The following is a 21,054-nucleotide window of genomic DNA, read 5'->3' as shown; positions in this document are numbered from 1 at the left end:
AGTTCAGATGCAAGTTAGTAATATAGGAAGTTCCTATAAAAAAAAGGAAGTCAAAGGTACAGATCAAAGTTTATATACATCAGATCCTAAGGAAATCACCAGATGGCCTAGATTAAATCCAAATACTGCACCAGATACCTCTGACTTGTAGTTTGGAATAGGATTTTCTTTTGTCGATTCTTACCAGAATTGGCTTGTTTCCTTGTGAAATTTCAGTTTCATCCAAGTTTTGATGCACAGCCGCTCATATGCTTCCAATAAAAGCAGGGTGATCCTTTTGTCCAAAAGTTTCCAACACAACTCCTACGAGATTCTTTTGTTGCAAACAGGCCATCGGCTAACTCGCATTTCTGAAAGCTGCCTTGGCAAATTGGCCTTTGTTTAAACTCTCAAAGATTCGCCATTTTTGTGTAGTATTTTTGCAGGTTGCACGTCAGGCTCTCCTCTATTTGTAGCTTAGAAGCCACTCTTTGGTCGGGCCATCACTGCAAAATCTATTTGCCTCGCTTTATTTCGCAACTGGAGCAAAGCGAGCATCATGGTCATGGAACCGCCGCCCAGAACGACGACGATTGCGGCGGTGGTCTATGCGCTGGTCGCCTTCAGCGTCGCCAGCGCCGTGGCGGCGGGAGGCTGCGAGCAGCCGCTATCGATGATTGCCATCCACCGGGCCACCGTCGCGCCCCGGCCGGGCGCCTTCGTCGACGCCGCGCCGGCCCTTCTCGGCCTGGAGGTGAGCAATCTCGAACTCTCGCGCCTTTGACGTCACTTGAGCACATCGTATCGTGATGAGTCAATGGCTAGTAAGCGTGAGCTGTTTTAAGCTCCTGAGTACGCGTGCGCACCATGGGTTGAGGGTTTCTGTCGCTGTTCGGACTGAATTTTGCAAATCGCTAGCAGTCTAGGTGTCCAATGACCAAAGAGGACTGAATTTTGTAAGTAATCATACTGTCGGCTGCCTTATTTGTTACAGGGTCAGGACAAAGAATGGGTGACCCTCAGATATAGCAACCCCAAGCCATCAAAGGATGACTGGATTGGAGTCTTCTCTCCAGCTAATTTCAAGTACATAGACTGATACACATATCGGACACTTGCTTTGGTAAACTACATGCTTCATCTTGCTGAATTGAAAGCTGGACTGAAACTTTTTTATGATTTGCCAGTGATTCCATTTGTCCATCAGAGAACCAATGGGTGGAGCCTCCTCTTTTGTGCACAGCTCCTATTAAGGTTGGTTTATCTCCTGTGAACTCCTCCTCTATGTGAACTTCAGAACCCTTATCCAAAAACATACGCTGAAGGAGGTTTCATGTTCTGGCAGTTCCAGTTTGCAAACTACTCGAATCTTGACTATGAAAACACCGGAATGGGATCCTTGAGGCTTCAGCTGATAAATCAGAGAGAGGACTTCTCATTTGCACTGTTCTCTGGAGGCCTCTCGAATGTATGTCTCAAATGCTCTTTGTTTTGGAAGTTTAATCTATTGAACTGTAGGGCGTGGAAACTTGACCTTTTCATTTTGTGCAAAGTGTTAGTGCCATAGATCCTATCAGTTTTATCTTTAATCCTGACAACCAAATGTAGCCCACCTGAAATACAACTTTTAACTAAGCCAAAGGACGACATGTGCATTTCCACTGCTAGGCATCACCTTTGCTAAGGTGCTTTTGTTAAGAAAGAGCATAATAGTTCTCCTGTTGATTGTCTTGAAGATATATTGGCCATGTTGCATGCTGAAATCGTAACAGTCATCCTCACCATAGTATTACTAGGTAAATTGGAGGGCACAAAAAGCTTGAAATTGCCTCCCTTTTGATAAATGTGTTGCTAAAGAAGCTACTATTGACATTTGCACCCTATGTACTGTGAAATTCCAACTATATAATTTTTTTATGTCACACAACACTAAACTACTGATGATATAAACTCTAAATATGGTGCTGTAATAGTCAATGATTTAGCAATAGGGCACCTTCTTGTCTCTTCAACAAACTTGCTTTAGAGTTCAGATTTTGGTTACCATATGTGAGTCGCTAATTATGCTGCTATTTTTATTTTAACATTTCTCAGTTTCCTCTGTATACCCAGAACGAATAATTATTGTGTGCTTTAACTTGGCTATGTGCATTTTTCGTGTGATACAACAGCCAAAACTCATTGCGCACTCAAAGAGTGTAACTTTCATAAACCCAAAAGCTCCTGTGTACCCACGCCTAGCGCAAGGAAAATCCTGGAATGAAGTAAGTATCATTTTCATAAGTATATTATAAGTAATGAAGTGAACATCAGCTGGACATTATATTTGTATATTATGTGACCTGCAGTGAAAAGATATCAAATATAAATAGATGACAGATTTTGCTTATTTCCCTTATGCACCTTTTTCATAGCTGTAAGAGAACATAATCTTTTGACCAAATCATAGTTCGCAAATAACTTTAAAGTAATAGAAACAAGAACTTAGGGTATTTCAGATAATTCTCATTTGGATGAGTACTTCTAAGTTTCTACCTTCATAATTGGTTCTTATTTGTCCGAGTTTCTTTAGGAGAGTGTACTAAAGTGCTTCCATGAATTAAATTGCACCATATCTTCAATATTGTGACTGTTTTAGTGACTCTAGATGACAGTGACATGGACAAGTGGCTACGGTACCAATGAGGCCACACCGTTTGTTAAATGGGGCATACAAGGGCAGATCCACATTCTTTCTCCTGCAGGCACCCTTACTTTCAGTCGCAACACCATGTGTGGTTAGTAATTTTCATACTATGCTTACATGCAAAAATAAAGGGCTATATCCTCAATTTTCGGGATCTATTGTAGGAAAGATCATAATGTTCGTCAATTCTTATCTTGTGCATTTGGATTTAGTGTTTCACTGTTCTAAAGCAAAGTATGGCTGATGTCTTTACTCTTCATGAAACCCAATCAGGCATTAACATAGCTATGCTTCATGATGGCTTTATGTCAGGTCCTCCTGCAAGGACCGTTGGTTGGCGTGATCCTGGTTTCATACACACAAGTTTTCTCAAGGATTTATGGCCTAATTTCATGTAATTATATTTCACATAACCTTTTTTATCTGCATCTCGCTCCCATTATTAGCTAATCATTGCGCTAATGCAAGGGCCGACAAGTTTTACATATGAGTTTGAATTTCAGGTATACATACCAAATTGGACATCGGCTATTTAATGGTTCTATTGTTTGGGGACATCAGTATAGCTTCAAAGCACCTCCTTATCCTGGGGAAGACTCTTTGCAACGTGTTGTAATTTTTGGAGATATGGGAAAGGTTTGATTCCAAATCAGCAAGATGCTTGTGTTACTTTTTTTTATCCTATGAAAACATGCAATAGAATTATTAGATCAATGTCTACTGCATAGCTATGGAACTATTGGCAGAAGGCCAATTTAGCATCTCTCGACCTTTAGTATCTACTGTTATCTGCTTTCTTGTTACCTTGGAATTATCCACCAAAATCTGGTATGTTAATTGCTAATTTTGTTGGTGTTGGAAATATTAGTCATTTTCTCTTGGTAATAATATTCCTTTGCTAATATTCAGTTAGTCTTAACAAAAAACCAGTGTTATGTATAAGTTTTATCATCTCAAATCAAACTAACAAACAAAAGCAAAAAAAGGAGACTCAATGGCCTGCTCCTGTGTTTAATTTTGTTTGCCAGAAGAAGTATATAAAAGAAATATATGAGGTTTCTTTTCCTGCTTGACACAAAAATTGGCACTTGAACTCTTTGATCAGGCTGAGGTTGATGGTTCAAATGAGTTCAATGACTTTGAGCCTGGTTCACTCAACACAACGAACCAGCTAATTAAAGACTTGAAGAATATTGACATGATTTTCCATATTGGAGACATCTCGTATGCCAATGGCTATCTGTCACAGTGGGATCAATTTACTGCACAGGTTGAACCCATTGCTTCTACTGTGCCTTACATGGTTGGGAGGTTGGTCCAGTAGTCCAACTTGACAATAGAAACAAAATGAAAATGAGACGAGACAAGGTTCCAGCTATGTTTCTGATGCTACTCATTGGTGCTTGCAGTGGTAACCACGAAAGAGATTGGCCTGGATCAGGATCCTTCTATGGGAATCTGGACTCGGGTGGCGAATGTGGAGTACCAGCTCAGAACATGTTCTATGTGCCAGCAGAAAACCGCGAGCAGTTCTGGTATGACATTTTTTTTTCTGAATTTTGAAGAATAACGGAGGGGCAAACCCTTCTAATTGTTTGGAAACACCTGGGATTAAACCCGGAGGTGAACGCCTAGGTTGTGACCCCAAGGATCGAACCCAGCCAGGCTGGGTAAACAACCTAGCTCCAAACCACCCGAGCTACGCTTGGTCTTCTCTCGCTCTTTTTTTTCTTCTGAATTTGGTCCAGACACAACATGAAACAGCTCATACATGATCAATTATACAATCTTTTTGGTTAATGAAATACCATATAGAACACCCGTTCTGAACATAGAACAAATGGGCAACAGAATAGTAACAACCTGTTATGCTCTTTTTAGCTGAAATAATTGAATTTTCATTACTCAGTCACCAATTTATTAAAAACAAACGGCTCCTTCATTGGCCAAAACTACCCAATGTGGTATCGAAGCTGTTAGTCCATGGCACTTTATTGCCATACCGTCAAATTTTTTTGCAGAAAGTTAGAGCATTTCTAATTTTGTCTCCAAGAAGCTCTCATCAAACATCACTTCATCCTTATAGGTACTCGATGGATTATGGGATGTTCCGTTTCTGCATAGCCAACACCGAGTACGACTGGAGGCCAGGCACGGAGCAGTACAAGTTCATCGAGCACTGCTTGTCCTCTGTCGATCGGCAGAAACAGCCATGGCTCATCTTCCTCGCGCACCGCGTTCTCGGCTACTCCTCTGCCACTTTCTACGCCGACGAAGGAACAACCGAAGAGCCCATGGGAAGGGAGAGCCTCCAGTCACTCTGGCAGAAGTACAAGGTCGACATTGCTATGTACGGCCATGTCCACGGCTACGAACGAACTTGCCCAGTTTATGAGGTGTGCTTCACATCTTCTGTCTTCTGTACCTAGCTAGTTGGTGCTCATTTTTTGAAGACTTGACACTCTTTTTTGCCGTGTGGACTGCAGAATGTGTGCGTGGCCAAGGGGTCGGACCGCTACACCGGCGCCTTCACGGCGACGACGCACGTCGTGGTCGGCGGCGGCGGCGCGAGCCTCGCCGACTACACTAGCGTCCGGGCGCGCTGGAGCCACGCGCAAGACCGCGACTACGGGTTCGCGAAGCTGACGGCGTTCAACCACACGACGCTCCTGTTCGAGTACAAGAGGAGCCGGGACGGCAGCGTGCACGACCACTTCACCGTCTCCCGCGACTACCGCGACGTCCTGGCCTGCGGCGTCGACAACTGCCCGAGCACCACCTTGGCGTCTTGAGCCTTGGCGCCACAGAGTTCATGTCAATTCGATTTGGTGTCCTTGTTGTTTGAACTTTGATCGATACACTGACACGCTGTTCATTGAGAACCTGATGACTCCAATGTAAGAATTTTGTGACGTTTCCATAGCTTGGCACAAGAAGAAACTGAAAGGAAAGCATGTGCATAGAATGTCACTCTGATGAGTTTGTGGTTGAGTGCGGGACCGCGGGGGTACTTGGACCGTGAGCAGATTTATTGTTCAGACGAGAGGTGCCCATTAGTCCTGTTGATATGCGATCCGCGAGCCGAAGCCTGCGCCCGTGGCCGGCGACCGGAGGGGAACACCAGCCGCGGCAACCGGCAGCAGATTGGGGAGGGAGGGAGCAGTGTTGCGAAGAGCGAGCCGAAGGTCCGGTGCGCACAGCGGCAGCAGCTGTCCGCGTGCGCGGGCCCGCTATCCGCGTGTCGCAGGTGGCAGTGCGGGCCCACGAAGCTCCTAACCGCCGCACTGGAAAGAAGCCCACCTCACCTTTCCGGCCCATCCCTTAAGAACACTGTATACTAGCCCATCCCACCGGCCCATCTGGCTGCTCGCCCGCCGCCTTCGTCCTGGCTGATTTTTTTAAATAAAAAATTATAAATATATATGTCTGTTTTAAAAAATGCAGATCTGGATTCTAGCTGTCATCATTCCAACGGTTGAAGGTTTAAAAATTAAAAAATGTTATATTTCAATACTATCAAAATTCAAAACGCTATCAAAATTATCATGAAAATTTTTGAATTTTTTTATATAGAATATACTATCATCCGACTCTCTAAAAATATTCAAATAAAAATATGACTTGTACAATGAAAAAAAATAAATTATAGATCTTAAAATTTGACTTTTTTTCTTCTCATTGCACAAGTAATCCTGAAATTTATTTTTAAACCTGTCAGTTTTCTCACGGATGACCCAAGTCTAAATCGGTAAATTTTTAAAATAAACATATATATTTTTATTTACAAAATATAAAAACAAAAAAGTTCGTCCTGCCCCGGCGCCAACGCCTCCCGAATTTCTCCCGCGCGAGCGCAAAAGCAAAGCGAAAAACCAAACCAGCCGCAAACCCCGCGGCGGCAAGCGCCCAAACCAACCAAAAACCCCCGAAGCGCTGCGCCTCCAGCCACCTTATAAGCGCGCGCCTCCGCCCCTCGCCTCGGCAGCTCGACGCATTCCCGCCGCCGCCCGCACGAAACCTTTCACCGAGAGAATCGACAGGGAGGGAAGGGGAGAGGAGAGCGCTGAAATGGAGGCTGCCAAGTCGGTGACGCCGGGCGCCGTGTCCCTCATCCTGGCGAACCCGTCGCCGGACTCCGCCGCCGACGTGCCGGAGATCGTTGTCCAGGTCGTCGACCTCAAGTCCATCGGTACCCGTTTCACGTGAGCCCTCCCCCTGCCCCCCCCCCCCCCCCCCCCCGGCGGCTGGATCTAGTCTCTCTAGTCCGTGTAGAAGTAGTCTTACTACTCGTAGTAGCAATCCTTGCGATTTTGGTCCACGAATTGGCGGATCTGTTGTTAGCGCGGTTCGTTTGGAATTGGTCGTCGAGTATGACGAGCCTTGCCTTGGATCTGGTGTTCCTTGCAGTTTCATGGCGAGTGACGGGAAAGCGAAGATCAAGGCGATGCTTCCCACCCACTTCGCGCAGGAGGTCCGCTCCGGCAACCTCCAGAACCTCGGGCTCATACGCATCCTTGATTACACCTGCAACGCCATCGCCAGCCAACTCGAGAAGTAAATCCTCACGCGTCCTTCATCACCCCGATTGCCTAATCTTGCGAATTGTTTGTGTTCAATATTCGCCTAAGTTCCTGAGTCCTTGTGCTATGCTTGTATGCGACAGAGTCTTGATTATCACCAAATGCGAGGTTGTGTCCAAAGCGCTCGACGCCGATATCAAGAGCGAGATCAAGGAAGAAGAGGAGCATACGATTGTCCTGAAGCCCAGGGAAGAAGGTGTGGTTGTGTCCAAACCCATAAGTGCTCCCCCGGTTGTGCTGAAGCCGAAGCAGGAGGTGAAATCCGCGTCCCAGATCGTGAACGAGCAGCGTGGAAAGTAAGCTTTTTGAAGCCCCTTTGTTATCCTGTTCTTCTGCCGAATCCTTGTGAAGAGTTACACTTAATTGCTATCCTTTGTGCTTGCAGTGCTGCTCCTGCGGCGCGCCTGGCCACGACAAGAAGGGTCCATCCTTTGATCTCCCTGAACCCCTACCAGGGTAACTGGATCATCAAGGTGCGGGTCACAAGCAAAGGCAACCTCAGAACTTACAGGAATGCCCGTGGAGGAGGTTGTGTCTTCAATGTTGAGCTCACTGATGAGGATGTAAGTGCCATCTGATGGCAAACGTTCTTATATATGCAATTGTAGATTGTGCGTTGAGCTGTTGTTGTAAGTGGGTTGGTAAGCTGAAGTTTCTGAATTTGTTTACAGGGCACCCAGATCCAGGCCACCATGTTCAATGAGGCTGCGAAGAAGTTCTATCCGATGTTTGAGCTGGGGAAGGTCTACTATGTCTCCAAAGGATCACTTAGAATCGCCAACAAGCAGTTCAAGACTGTCCAGAATGACTATGAGATGACCCTAAATGAGAGTGCTGTTGTTGAAGAAGCTGAAGGGGAAACTTTTATTCCACAGGTGCAATATAACTTTGTCAAGATTGATCAACTAGGATCATATGTCAATGACAGGGAGCTAGTAGGTAAGTCAGCTATTGAAGTTCAGGTGGATACTTTGTTTATTCAGGCTGATTGTTCTTACTAATTTAAGTCTACTCTCTATGCACTATTTCAGATATTATTGGTGTTGTTCAGAGTGTGTCGCCCACACTGAGTGTTAGGAGAAAGATCGACAATGAGACAATTCCAAAGCGTGATATTGTTGTAGCAGATGACTCGTAAGTATCAATTCATCTTTTTTTTACAGTTCTGTTGATAGCCTGGAGTACAAATATTCCTGACATTGCATTTGATGGTTTATTTTTAATTTGATGGCAGTGGCAAAACTGTTACTGTTTCTCTTTGGAATGATCTTGCTACCACTACTGGTCAAGAGCTCTTAGACATGGTTGACAGTTCGCCTGTCATTGCAATAAAGAGCCTAAAAGTATCTGACTTCCAAGGTATATCCGCAAATCCCTATTCAGTCAACTTTGGATAATCAGCATAGTAACTAATGAAAACATAGTTTGCCAAATGTATAGTAACAGCTGTGTTATTAAAATTTTCTTCCAGGTGTGTCTCTTTCAACTATAGGCAAAAGTACACTTGTGATTAACCCAGACATGCCTGAGGCACAGGAGCTTAGATCATGGTATTATTCGCTTCTAAACACTACGCTTGCATTAGGCTTCGAATCAATATCCTGAGAATCCCTCCATATTTTGTAACAGGTACGACACTGAAGGCCAGGGTACTTCAATGGCACCAGTTGGTGCAGATATGGGTGCAGCACGGGCTGGTGGCTTGAGATCCATGTATTCTGATAGAGTTTTTCTGACCCACATCACCAGTGATCCTACTTTGGGTCAGGATAAGGTATTATCTTGGATGTTTGCCAAAATATGAAATCATTACTATCCCGAATGTGTGATTACAATTTGGCAGTCGTCCCAAATGTAACTTGTTTTTTTTGGCAGCCTATGTTCTTCAGTTTGAATGCCTTCATAAGCCACATCAAGCCTGACCAGAACATGTGGTACCGTGCTTGCAAGACATGCAACAAGAAGGTGACTGAAGCTGTTGGATCTGGATACTGGTGTGAAGGATGCCAAAAGAATGATGCTGAGTGCTCGCTGAGGTAAAATCATGGCGAGAACACATCCTTACCTGCTAAGTATTGGCTGTTGGGTGCCAAATCTGAATGTTTCCCTGCCTCCTTTAGGTACATCATGGTCATCAAGGTTTCTGATCCCACTGGTGAGGCATGGGTCTCCGTCTTCAACGAGCATGCAGAGAGGATCATTGGCTGCAGCGCGGACGAGCTTGATCGGATCAGGAAAGAGGTAACTTCTGCAGTCTGAATATCTGACAGAGTAGGGCCTTGAGAACACTGAACATTTTGTAGGCTCCAGTCTTTCAAATGCAACAGCTCTTTCCGTCGCCTGTGCCTGATAGTGTGTGCTCACCATTGTTGCAGGAGGGCGACGACAGTTACATTCTCAAGCTCAAAGCAGCCACCTGGGTTCCTCATCTGTTTCGTGTCAGTGTCGCGCAGCACGAATACATGGGCGAGAGAAGGCAACGGATCAACGTGAAGAGTGAATCACCGGTTGACTACGCAGCTGAATCCAAGTACCTGCTCGAGGAGATCGCAAAACTTACTGCTTGCTAGATGCAGTGTTTTTAGTGAAGGATGAAGGAATGGCTCGAGATGTTTTGCTATCTCAAGGCATTGAGATGTAACTTTATATTGTGTCAAGTAGGTGCTCATTGGATTTAGGGTTTTTAACCCCTCTGTAATATATGTAGATGTTTGCTTTGCGTGATTTCAAGCAACCAGATGTGTTGGGCAGTGTAGTATGATTCCTTGACAGTTCCAATTCCATATTATCGACATTTTGTTGAGAAAATAGCCAGGTTTATTTAGTGATTGATGAAAGGTTGTTGCGATTCATTTGCTCCAGTTTTGTATCTATCATCAGTCAGATGTAAAAGCAAAATTCCCCTATTCATCAGTGCTGCACTGTTCGGCATTATCGCGCGGTTCGCGCCATCCCTTCAATCTTTCTGGATCCAGGATGCATTTGTGTTTTCACGAGCCTTGACAAGGTTCCCGAAAACTGCCAATTTCATAAGTTTCGTGCATTTTTTTTAAGATCTAAGCATCCATTCTATCTCTAGTGACTGGGGGATATGTGAAACCGTGACCAGTAACCACTAGCTATAGCGATTTTTTTGTCATAAACTTTGCACATTTTTTTTTCTGGAACACCTACTTGAAAAAGAAGTTGCAGGATTAAATCATTCTCAGAAAAAAAAAATCAGCAATGATAAAGTGGTCATGTTACTATCAAGATGTTGGAAGAACTGAGAGCAATGTCCCAACAATTTCTTCAGAGTAATAAGCACTGTACCACAGATACTATCTGACGATGAGATTCTACTCTGAAGCTAAGCTGAAGGCTGATGCTACATAACACTTGCAAGGTCCGTTGGCGAAGGTTCAATGGAACGATAGCGGGATAGGGTTGACGACAATGTGCCTCAGCGGGTTGGCAACATCGCCACCTCCTGCATGCTTCACGAACTCTGCTGGCGTCAGGAAGCTACCATGGCACACACAGACGATCCTCACTTCCTCGCCTTTCCTGTACTTGTAGAGGAAGCCTTCCACCCTGTTGCCGTTGGGGAGTCCCTTGGTGGATACGGATGGCATCTCCTGCATCATGATCCTCTCCGCATCCCCCATGCTCTTAGCCCTTGCTGCAACTCTGCCTGAAATATGTTGTTGATCTCCACTGGAACCAAGGCCCGCTGCTCTGGCAGCCGAAGATGAAAATGATAGGGTTGCTGCTGTTGCGCCATTTGCAACCTCACTGGGGGGTGGAACAGCTGATGATGGGCAGTGCTCCTCAGCACCAGCCGTTCCTGAAAGAGCAGACATAACTGTTACATAGGCCTTAATGAGAAACAAAGTAAAACAGATGAACGGTAGAACCACTAGAATAACACTAAGTGTCACAAACCTATGCATCAAACAAAGAGCTCACATCTACAAGAGCTGAATGTTTCATTAGTCGCTAGGCGCTAGGCGGGCGGTTGGCTGCCACTTAGCACCTAGCCTGGCCAGGTGGCCAAACGTTTTCCAGGCAGCAGGGAGGGGGACGACAATTGTGACTATTTTCCATGTAATGGCATGTTAAAAATAGTAAATTTGGACCGCCTAGGTGCCGCCTAGGCAGGAGACCACCTAGAGATGCCGAATACCCCATAAATTGGGGGCGTTAAAGCACTGCCTAAGACGTTTTTTGAAACACTGAGCTTGACAATCTTGAGCCAGAGTCAACGAGGAGGATTATGGCAGTCAACACCAAAATTTGGTTCAACTGGTAGTACCAGGCAAGATTCATGTTGTCGGAAACATGGGAAGTCAATATCCATTCAACTTCTTGGCATCATGCTTACTACACAAAGACATACGCTTTAAACTTGCATTATCTAGCTTAAATGCTTAATGATGCAACAAATAGAAAAAAAAAGTACCTTTGAAGGCTGAATTCGGCTTCTTTCGCATTGCTGACAAACTGCAATCTCGTGATGTAAATGTAGCCTGATGCATCGGAGAAAGCCTATTCATATTCTGCTTATTCCTTGTAACAACTTCAACACAACTCTCCAATTTCTCGGTGCTTGCATTCATCTCTTCTAGAATTTGCCCAGCTGCTTCTTTTGACATGTTGGAAGTGAGACAGTTCCTCCTCTCGATCCTCTTCTTCTTCAATTCGAGCCTCTTCAGACTCTGGGCCGCCTTTCTCTTCCTACACTCATCGTCAATGCCAGCAGGGAGTGAAGTAGTCCTCATGAGGGGGTCTGCAATATTCACTAAACAAGGGAAAAACAATTTGGGTTAGTATATTATCTAACTTAGTGCATGCGTTAAACAGAAGATAGCAAAACAAGTAGGCCGTATGATGGATCAGTCTACATCTGCTCAGTGATCTTTCATCAATACTCTTGCATGTGCCATCTTGCTTTAAAAAGTTTTGAAAATAAGACTAGTGCTGTTTACTTACTGAGATATTTGATTTGTCCAACATGTGATTGATACCATAAAACATGTGTGTATTCTCTCCAGTCACTGTCGCCAAAATGAAACTTTGACTAATTTATATTATATTATATCTAGAAACCAAATAACAAAACAATAATGTTGTGAAAGCACTTTTCGAAACACATCTATGAGTGCCATTTCCATATGTATAATCTAAATATTGACGGAAATATCAATTCCAAACTTCAGACCGTTGGACCGCACAAATCGCTATTTTTTTATTGGAGAGATTAGATGAGGAAATAACACAAGAAATTGGATATGATGGAATGACTGAATTTACAAGTCACATTTGTTAATGGTAGGCGGAATTACAAGCGAGTAATGTTAAAATTTCTAGCTAAGATCCACCAACGAGAATTGCTGTTTTCAAACCATACTACTCGACTTCCCAGTGGCAGCTGTGGTAGGCCACCTTGATCAAATGTTACATTCTTAATCAGCAAAGAGTATTTCTTTTTTCTTCTGCAATTTTAATTTAGTACGCTGTTCATGAATGGATGACATTTGTGCTTTGAACTCCCTATATCATTCATCTACGCGTAACCTCAAAGTAACACTCAATCTTCTGAAACTTGCATTTTATTCTTGTGAAAACGCGTGACATGCTTTGCTATCAAGGCCTTCCATTTCAAGTTAAATACACCACTTAAAAACAGTACAGGATATATATTAGAAAAAGTACACACCACAATGAAACATCGGCAATAACAGATCTTAGATAACAGATCTCATTAGCTTGTCAAAGCTCAATACCTGACCTCGGCCTCCACGCACAAGTAGTCTACTTCATACTTCACTAAGAATACGCAATTGGCAGGCTAATTTCATATTGTCCCGGTGTGCATTACACCTGAATATTGCAAATCACAAACCAAGTCTGCCAAAAGGTCCTATCTAGCTATCATGTTTTTTCTTTGCAACAAATATTATCCCCAATTATCGCAGTTTTACCAAAGCAATCACAGTTAGTACCATCTACCAAAGCAATTGCAGTTGACATTGCTAAGCATGAAATCTAAAAGCAAAGGTTACCTCCTTGGGGTATCAAAATACTAAAGATAGCATAAACCCCCCATGGAGAACAGCCACACGCACCTTGCAATCTCTGCCCTTCGCCGTCCGACGAGCCCGAGGACTGGCTCCCGCTCGCCGTCAGCCTCACCGGAGCCTGCACGCCGAGGCCACAGTTCTCACGGAAAGAACCCCAGCCGTTCAGCCCCAGCTTCTTCCCCACCTCCGCCGCCTCTGCCTTGGCCGGCAGCGAGCTCGTCCTCGCTAGCACGGGCGGCACCGCCTCCGGCGGCATCAAGATGGCCGCCACGGACGACGAGCGGGAGAGCTTCTCCCCCCTCCTCTCCAGCCCGAACCGGCCGCCGAGCGACAGCCCGAGACTGAGCTCCACCTCCATCTCCACACGCGGCGGCCTCGACCTCTGCTCCCGTGGCGGCGCGTCTCCCCTGCCGATCCCGCACAGCAGGTCCCTCGAATAGCCCTCCATCGCGCGCGCGAGCTTGTTACAGGAAGCCCCTGCATCCAAGAAGAGCCTGCCAAGGACAGGACGCAAGAGCTGAGCGCCGGAGAAACCATTCCCGGTGCAACGAGAGCCGGGCAGGCGAGTGGGGGAGGCGCGGGGAGAGGGGCTCGAGGCGACTTACGTGGATTGCCCGGGGGGAGCGGCGGAGGAGGAGGGGGAGGGAGGAGGCCGCCATTGGTGACGCGACGCGCAGCTTCTCCTCGCCTCTCGCGGAGGAGGCGCTTCGCTGCAAAATTGTTTGCTCTTTTTTGGCCTCTTGGTTTTGCTTTTGGGGCGTGCGTTTCGGTTAGAATTGCGGAGACGGGCGGGCCTGCCACGCGCGACGCGTGTCGACAGGGCGGCCGACGCGTGGTGCGAACGGAGCCGAGCGGGGCAGCCGGCAGCAAGGGCTCGGCTGGAGCTGAGCCCGAGGGGGTCGGGCGCAGGGTTCATAAAACGTTGAAAACCAATAGATACATGAGAAAACAGATTAATTCGGTCCACATCGTATTTTAAATTTGATCAGTTTTGGATTTAAATATAAAAATTAAAAAATCATAAATTTTTTTAAAATACTAAACACAATTCTAAGATATTTATGAAAAAAGTTCAAAAAAATGTCATTTACATCATATTTTAGGGACAGGAAGTTTTAAAAAAGAAAAATATTGAAATGGGTTGTATAAACAAGATGATTTGTCCCATCATCTTAAGAAAAATCTTAACATGTAAACATATAATTTTTTTGCCGTATCTTAAGATCTTTAAAATTAGTTTCACTTTATTTAGAGTTTTATTAATTTTTTCATAATTTTTACAAAGTTTAGAAGCATAAAGTGAACATGTTAAGAAACAATATTATAATTAACTTTTTCATGTCTACCATTATTTTTTCTACATAAAGTATAGTATAAGTAAACTAATAAACATCGTTTTACTAATTTTGGAGGTGTGATAAGTTAGTTATGAATTAATCTAGTTACAAAATATTTACACAATCATGCATGTTACAATAACTATGTTATGAGTTCATATATTTTTAAAAGATATAGGATCGTGTAAGAAGACTAATAAAATTGGTTTCATGATTTTTGGATTAGCAAAAAATTAACTAGGCATTTAACTGGGTTTAGTAAATACATTTTCGTACAGAAAATATTCAACTTTTTTATGAGTATAATCCTTTATCATATAGATCATGTTAAAAGAAAAACAACAAATTCGTGTCATTTGATTTGAAACTCGGATGAATTAGTTATTGATTTTACAAGGTCGAGCTATTTTTTTAAAGTTCACTGCAATTCAGGAAATACGCTCGATAAATCGATAAATTCGACGGTTTTCAACAAATGCGTTAGAAATGTGTTCAATGAGGAAAATTCGGTCGGATTTTGATGTAATTTGATCGGTTTTTGGTTGGATTCGAACGGTTACCAAATAGTCAATTCGGCCGGTTTTTACAAATTTAACCGAATGAATTTGACCAAATTCTTATCAAATTTTGAACGGTTTTTTCGATATTTACGAATTTCTATTCTCCAAACAATTTTGTAAACTCGATGGGGGCGTACAGAATCAATATGGTGGATGACTGGACGGATGTTGTGACTAGTGGATGCCAACGGGACAAGCGACCGGTTGGTTCCTCTCCCTTCCTCCCTCTTCCCCTCTCTCTCTGTAACACATTTTTTTTTATTTGGTTCTATCACTTAATCTCATCCAACTGTAACCTTAATCTGAAACCATTTTTACAAGGGATCCTAAGTCTAAGCCTAACCGTCTATTATTTACATAATCGAGAGGCAGGGCCGTATCTAAGAAATTAGAAACTGAAATTCTAAATTAGGCCACATATATAAGAAAAGATACATTCAAAATCAAGTTAGGAAGAACATGTCACGCCGCCACGAGGTGTGAGATATGGGAAACGACTCAAATGAGAAGGAAAAAACCCAATAAATAGAGGAGAGATTTAGGTGGACTGTGGAGGATTGGAGGCAGCATACCTCTTCAATGCAAGCAACAGATTTATTCTCAAAAATTTGCAAAGAAATACCGCGAGGAAAATCGAGATGGGATTAATACTACCTCCTATGATTGGGTGAGGGACTCGCCGTGTAAGGGAGCCGAGTGGTTGTCCCAGGCACGCCATTGATGGCTCGGTGCTACCATGTGCTCAGACTGCTTGGTGCTTACCTGGTGTTGCAGCTCTCCATTCTCCATGGTCATGTGCAGGTGCATAGCAACACCGTGCTCCTCTCTGCCATCAAGATTCGAGAGCACCACGCGCGGAGGAGGTGGGGGACCCGAGACTTGGGAGGCATGATGCCACGATTAGAGATGTTAATAGGGAATTCTCCGTCGGGGAATGACTCTCCATCCTTGTCCACGCATGAAGGGAAATTCCCCGTCTCCGTCCTAGTTCTCGTCCCCGCTCGTGGGAACTATTTTCTCCGCATCTCCGTCTCCGCGCGGGGAATGAAGACCTGACGGGGAACCCATCGTCGCCCACCTGGATCGAGGCAGCCCACTAGGCCGAGACCACCCACTGGGCCAACCCGCACCATGCCATGGCGCCAGGCCGTGCCTGGCTGGGCTGCGCACTAGCGCCCGCCTGGGCCGCGCATCTGGCTCCCGCCTAGGTCGGTCGCGTACGCCTGGGCCACCACCGTTGGGCCGAAACGGGTCCCCACGGGAAAACGGGGACGGGGAATGTTTCCCCATACCCATCCCCGCTAGACCCGATGGGGATATGATTTGTACCATTTATATTCTCGCGGGTGATGAAATCTCCCCATCCCATCCCCTAATAAGGGAATTCCCCGCGGAGAATCGGGGATCGGGTCCCCATTGACATCCCTAGCCACGATGGCCGATGGGTGGGTGATGGTGCCAGTCTTCAACTCTTGCCGTCTCCATCTTGGCCTCTTAGGAAATTGGTCTTAGGGAGATGAGAGAGGGAGAGGGGGGAGTCACTGAGTCAGAGCTAATGATGCATATGTGACACAACTTATTTACTCGGTGCATGGCAATCATGCCGGCTTCCCAAAACTAAGTCAATCGTGGGCATCAAACAGCTGTATTTTTTCTTTTATTTTTCCCCTTTGGGTTGTCCTTAGGTCTGTAAAACGAACAATCAAATGGCCTAATATTTCCAGGAAGATATGGGATTGGGGGCCCTGAAATTTTGGGGCCCTGTGCAGCCTCACTGGCTGCACCGGCCTCCGGTACGGGCCTGCGAAGAGGCGTTCACCTATTAGCTATCTAGTGAAAATTCATAGATGTCTATATGATGATTATTGCCCCTCATTCCTCCCTGCGACAACGATGAGTGTGGTCACCATCATCTCGCCCTACTACCCAATGGCAGACTAAACATTTTAACAATGGATGTATGTAGCTAAAAAATTATTCGATGACAATAACAAGATCCAAAGTACAAATTGTTCATAACAATGATAACATCTCAACTAACAAAAAGAAACTACAAAACAAAACTTGAAATTACAATACAACTTACGGTTCTTTATCTTTTGGATTTAATAGTCTTTCTCTTGATTTTTGAGTTATATATAATTTGCATAGCATTCATTTTCCAAATTAAAACAAGCATTCAAGATACTTAAATAATGAGCAAGCAGACTATGCGTCAAGAAATGGATGCTCACTGTGGTTGCCTAGCCCTTACCCATCGTGGTTGTGTTGCCATGCCCCACCTCAGTTGCAATGCCCCACCCTATGCTCGGTCGTGCTTGCGGTGCTCATGTTGTCATGTCCGCCTTGATCCTACAACCTCTCGTTGTCATGGTCGCGACATCACCCTCTGCCCCCACCATTAAGTGCCGCCTCCACTCCACTAAGCCTCGTGACTCTTGCGTGTGCCTCCAGGTCTCCATGAATATAGGTTTAGGCATTGGTCCACTGGGAGCTAGTTGCACAGGTGTTGGGTTGGGCCACAAGGAGTGTTACACATTTGTGTGTTAGACTTAGGCCACTGCGTCCTACCATATTGAGAAAAGGGAAGAATGTCCCAGAGACAAGGACTCTAGGGGAGTATGACAAATAATCAATTTCTTGCAAAAATATTTGGGTGTACATCTATACACCTTTGCCCCTATGTAGGCTCACCCCTGGTACTACCACCACCTCACAACCGCACTAGTCGCTGATGTCGGCCTCCCTCTAATCTTGTTGGGCCCTAGTAAGGTTTTCAGTTTTAAATGCTAACTCCAACCCTTGTTCTCATTACAAATCTAAAACTAGGGCTATATTCTGTGAGTACGTTATCTTGTTAGCAAAAGGTTTCACATATTGCATATTTTATGTTGAGAAAGTCATTTTGTGAAGACGTTTTACCCAAAGAGTATATTATTAACTTCAATAACAAAGAAGCGGCACAATTGAATCTTGAAAATCACAGATAAACTCATAGTTAGTGTGCCTTGAACTGTGATCATTAAGCAGAAACCAGGCCTATCGATGTAAAGAATAAGGGGGTCCCCTGTTAGAACAGCCCGCATAGGCAAATGCCAGCTGGCAGCTGATATTTCAGAACCATTGCCCCCTCCCATGCGACTAGGCGGGGATCGCGCGATCAGTCCCCTGGTCGCAAATGGAAACCCTGCGATCAATCCTTGCTGGTCATGGGGAAAGTACTCACCTAACCAATCTAATCACATTTAATGCTATCCACTCATGCGTTTTTCTTCCCCTGATACCCTTTCAACGAGCAAAGTCATGGGCCACGCAGAGACAGTGTGATCCGTCCCATAACATTTACTGCTATAGGATGACCTGTCAGGTGAGCGTGATGGCCTGGCAGACAAGCGCGCAGTGGACGTGACGATGTTTGGCGGATATGATAGGGCGTGCAGGACGACCAGGACAGGTCAGGCATGCCCACCCCCCGTAGTGATGACCTAGGAGTGGCTGTTTTTGTTAGGTATAGGGTAGGCATCGTATTTAGGCACAGTCTGCTTGTATGTACACCTCACCTCCTACTATATAAAGGGGGATGACCGGGCCTGTAAAGGGGACATGTTCATCATCCAACTCATAAGAAAATAAACATGATGTAGGGCTATTATCCTGAGCGAGGCCTGAACCTGAATAAACTTTGGTGTTCTTGAGTTTCTTCGACATACACATACTCACGAACAACCACTGGAAACGCTGATCACACACCCATCGTCCAGCATACCGCAGATACATTATCAGAGACTAACCTTTGACAGTTGGCACGCTAGATAGGGGGCGTGTTTTCACGTTTCAATAAGTGTTGATAACTCGATTTGGCTACCCATGGTCGGATCCACGGCAACCGCTGAGTCATGTTCCAAGGACCCTGATCGACGTGAGGTATTCGTCATAGGATATGACCCAGATAAGGCCGATGTGCTCCAAGTCTGGGACACCGAATCAGAGCCCGAAAGCTCCGAGACTCAACGTGAAGTGTGCATGACAGACCATGCAGCAGGGGGCAGCGGAGGCCCTCATGTCCCGGACACCGTTAGTGAGCCCCAGGCCTTGTGCCTAGGGGGAAATCAGCCTGACACAAGGATGCGCTCCGATAAATCCCACGCATAGGGAACAACCCTCGGTGGTGTCGCCGTCTAAACCATCACACGATGTGAGCATTAGGGGTTCCCCTCTTTGCGATATATCACCGCTCTGTGCTCAGTAGCTCAACTACGAGGCCATGATGCTGGCGCAGAATCTGTAGACTATGCGAATGCTTCTCAGCCACCCATCGATGGCCGTGCCAGAGGATCCACTAGTAGCACCGTGGCTATGTGACCTCACCTTCTTGGTAGAGATCGCACGACACCAAACCATGACGGCGAACACCACGTTCGTCTCAGGGACAGTTGAAGGCCGCGATCGCCAAGAATCGTAACAGGTCATGTGGCAAGAAAGATCTCATGCTCCCTCCATTATGGGAAGTACTCGGAGACACCCACCACATCGGACAGCCGACCCACTGATCTGCGCCACTCTCTTCCCTAACACGACCTCCGCGGTGTAATCCAGGGCCAGAGGGTTGGCTGAGAGCAGGAAAATCAGGCTCGACGGGAGCAGGAAAAGGGCAAGCAGCCCTATAACTCACCTTCCGATCGCAGGGAGGCGTTGGACTCCACCCAATCGCCAGGACCATGAGACCGTTGTCTCTCTCCCCAAGCATGCGTTGCCGCCCATCAATAAGCGACTCCCCATTTTGGGATGGGGTGCAACACCTTGTCCACTTGGCTGCGAGGGGTGCGTTGGTCGGACAAGTTTCGAACAGTCCTAGCCAAAAAAATATGATGGTTCAACCAATTCTGAGGAGTTCCTGCAGATTTACACCATCATGGTGCAGGCCACGGGAGGCCACATAAAAGTCATAGCCAACTATTTTCGATCATCATGGCGTATGAACCTGCCCCACGTGTCAGTTCACTCCTGGGAGGACCTGTGCGACCAGTTTGTCACAAACTTCTGCGGGACCTACGCCCACCCAAGGGACGAGGACAATCTGTACTAGGTTAGGCAACAACAGGGTGAGTCACTGTGGGAATACAATTACGAGGATCACAGGTGAGTCCGTGGTCATAACATTCAAGAGGGGGTCAGAGACTAGAAGATAGTCGAAACACAGGCCATCAAGGAAGTCCGAAGTACCACCTAGCTCTTCAAGCTCGTGGACAAGTGCGCGCAAGCTATTGAGGTTTGACTGTGCCAGAGCGGCCCAAAGTCGCAACCAACCTTTGACCAGCCCACATCTTTCAAAGGGGTTGACCGGAAGGAGAAAAAGAGCAAACCCAAGGCAGGACTGCCTGATGTCATGGCGCTCGAGTAGACCAGCCAACCGTGCTGGCGCTTTGAGAAAAAGGACGGAAAGAAGGGTCAAGGCTACTTCCCGATCCACCGTATAGATGCCCATGACCTGATCGAATGCAAGGTCGTGCAAAAGGCATCATCGACAAGGAGCTCGGGGAGTGTAAACCCATGCACGACAATAATGGTGAGGATGGGGTTGATCCCAACTAGTTGGCGTTGGATTTCCAGCAAGCCGATCACATGGTCCACCATATCCTTAGGGGCACCATAACATATTTCTCGAACAGGGAATACAAGTCGGTGGTCCATGTATGTATGGGCGACCACACTAGGCCTAACCTCACGTTTGAAGTGGTCGGAGGTGCCCCTCACCTTCAGCCTGGTAAACCACTCGTGTGTGTTAGATGCCCAGGTCATTATCATATCATGGTCGAACCCATGGTACAAAACATCCAACTAGGTCACGTA

At 45.7% G+C, this 21,054-nt stretch overlaps 3 protein-coding genes across 3 annotated transcripts; 2 read left to right on the top strand and 1 right to left on the bottom strand.

Annotated features, from left to right (window-relative positions):
- Window positions 1-314: 314 nt before the first annotated feature.
- On the top strand, window positions 315-5,616 carry LOC133916651 (probable inactive purple acid phosphatase 1). The gene is made up of 12 exons (XM_062360423.1): window positions 315-733; window positions 974-1,065; window positions 1,167-1,233; window positions 1,325-1,447; window positions 2,151-2,243; window positions 2,627-2,756; window positions 2,978-3,059; window positions 3,169-3,301; window positions 3,771-3,976; window positions 4,075-4,200; window positions 4,752-5,061; window positions 5,152-5,616. Exons 1-12 carry the CDS (start codon window positions 539-541, stop codon window positions 5,455-5,457), a joined length of 1,863 nt encoding a protein of 620 aa, XP_062216407.1. The 5' UTR covers window positions 315-538; the 3' UTR covers window positions 5,458-5,616.
- Window positions 5,617-6,585: 969 nt separating this feature from the next.
- LOC133916649 (replication protein A 70 kDa DNA-binding subunit B-like) lies at window positions 6,586-10,039 on the top strand. Its single transcript, XM_062360421.1, has 12 exons — window positions 6,586-6,867; window positions 7,073-7,219; window positions 7,329-7,541; window positions 7,631-7,808; window positions 7,917-8,184; window positions 8,277-8,379; window positions 8,480-8,604; window positions 8,717-8,795; window positions 8,875-9,019; window positions 9,121-9,281; window positions 9,366-9,486; window positions 9,621-10,039. Exons 1-12 carry the CDS (start codon window positions 6,734-6,736, stop codon window positions 9,813-9,815), a joined length of 1,869 nt encoding a protein of 622 aa, XP_062216405.1. The 5' UTR covers window positions 6,586-6,733; the 3' UTR covers window positions 9,816-10,039.
- Window positions 10,040-10,462: 423 nt separating this feature from the next.
- On the bottom strand, window positions 10,463-14,063 carry LOC133916650 (ninja-family protein MODD-like). Its single transcript, XM_062360422.1, has 4 exons — window positions 13,913-14,063; window positions 13,353-13,801; window positions 11,687-12,025; window positions 10,463-11,071 (listed from the first exon to the last, which is right to left on the bottom strand). Exons 2-4 carry the CDS (start codon window positions 13,753-13,755, stop codon window positions 10,647-10,649), a joined length of 1,167 nt encoding a protein of 388 aa, XP_062216406.1. The 5' UTR covers window positions 13,756-13,801; window positions 13,913-14,063; the 3' UTR covers window positions 10,463-10,646.
- Window positions 14,064-21,054: the final 6,991 nt, after the last annotated feature.

Source organism: Phragmites australis, chromosome 4 (assembly GCF_958298935.1).
Source record: "Phragmites australis chromosome 4, lpPhrAust1.1, whole genome shotgun sequence".
Taxonomy (NCBI): domain Eukaryota; kingdom Viridiplantae; phylum Streptophyta; class Magnoliopsida; order Poales; family Poaceae; genus Phragmites; species Phragmites australis.
Note: the sequence above shows the minus strand (reverse complement) of the source record. Positions and strands in the feature narration are given on the sequence as shown.

Bases quoted from the DNA above. Each gene is read 5' to 3' on its own strand.
- LOC133916650 (XM_062360422.1), bottom strand. From the start codon at position 13,755: ATGGAGGGCTATTCGAGGGACCTGCTGTGCGGGATCGGCAGGGGAGAC. The intron at 12,026-13,352 runs GTGCGTGTGGCT...TCCCTTGTTTAG, and splicing joins CGAAGGGCAGAGATTGCAAG to TGAATATTGCAGACCCCCTC. The intron at 11,072-11,686 runs GTACTTTTTTTT...CTGCTCTTTCAG, and splicing joins GCCGAATTCAGCCTTCAAAG to GAACGGCTGGTGCTGAGGAG.
- LOC133916649 (XM_062360421.1), top strand. From the start codon at position 6,734: ATGGAGGCTGCCAAGTCGGTGACGCCGGGCGCCGTGTCCCTCATCCTG. The intron at 7,220-7,328 runs GTAAATCCTCAC...TGTATGCGACAG, and splicing joins ATCGCCAGCCAACTCGAGAA to AGTCTTGATTATCACCAAAT. The intron at 8,796-8,874 runs GTATTATTCGCT...ATTTTGTAACAG, and splicing joins GCACAGGAGCTTAGATCATG to GTACGACACTGAAGGCCAGG.
- LOC133916651 (XM_062360423.1), top strand. From the start codon at position 539: ATGGTCATGGAACCGCCGCCCAGAACGACGACGATTGCGGCGGTGGTC. The intron at 2,244-2,626 runs GTAAGTATCATT...TAGTGACTCTAG, and splicing joins AAGGAAAATCCTGGAATGAA to ATGACAGTGACATGGACAAG. The intron at 3,302-3,770 runs GTTTGATTCCAA...CTCTTTGATCAG, and splicing joins TTTTTGGAGATATGGGAAAG to GCTGAGGTTGATGGTTCAAA.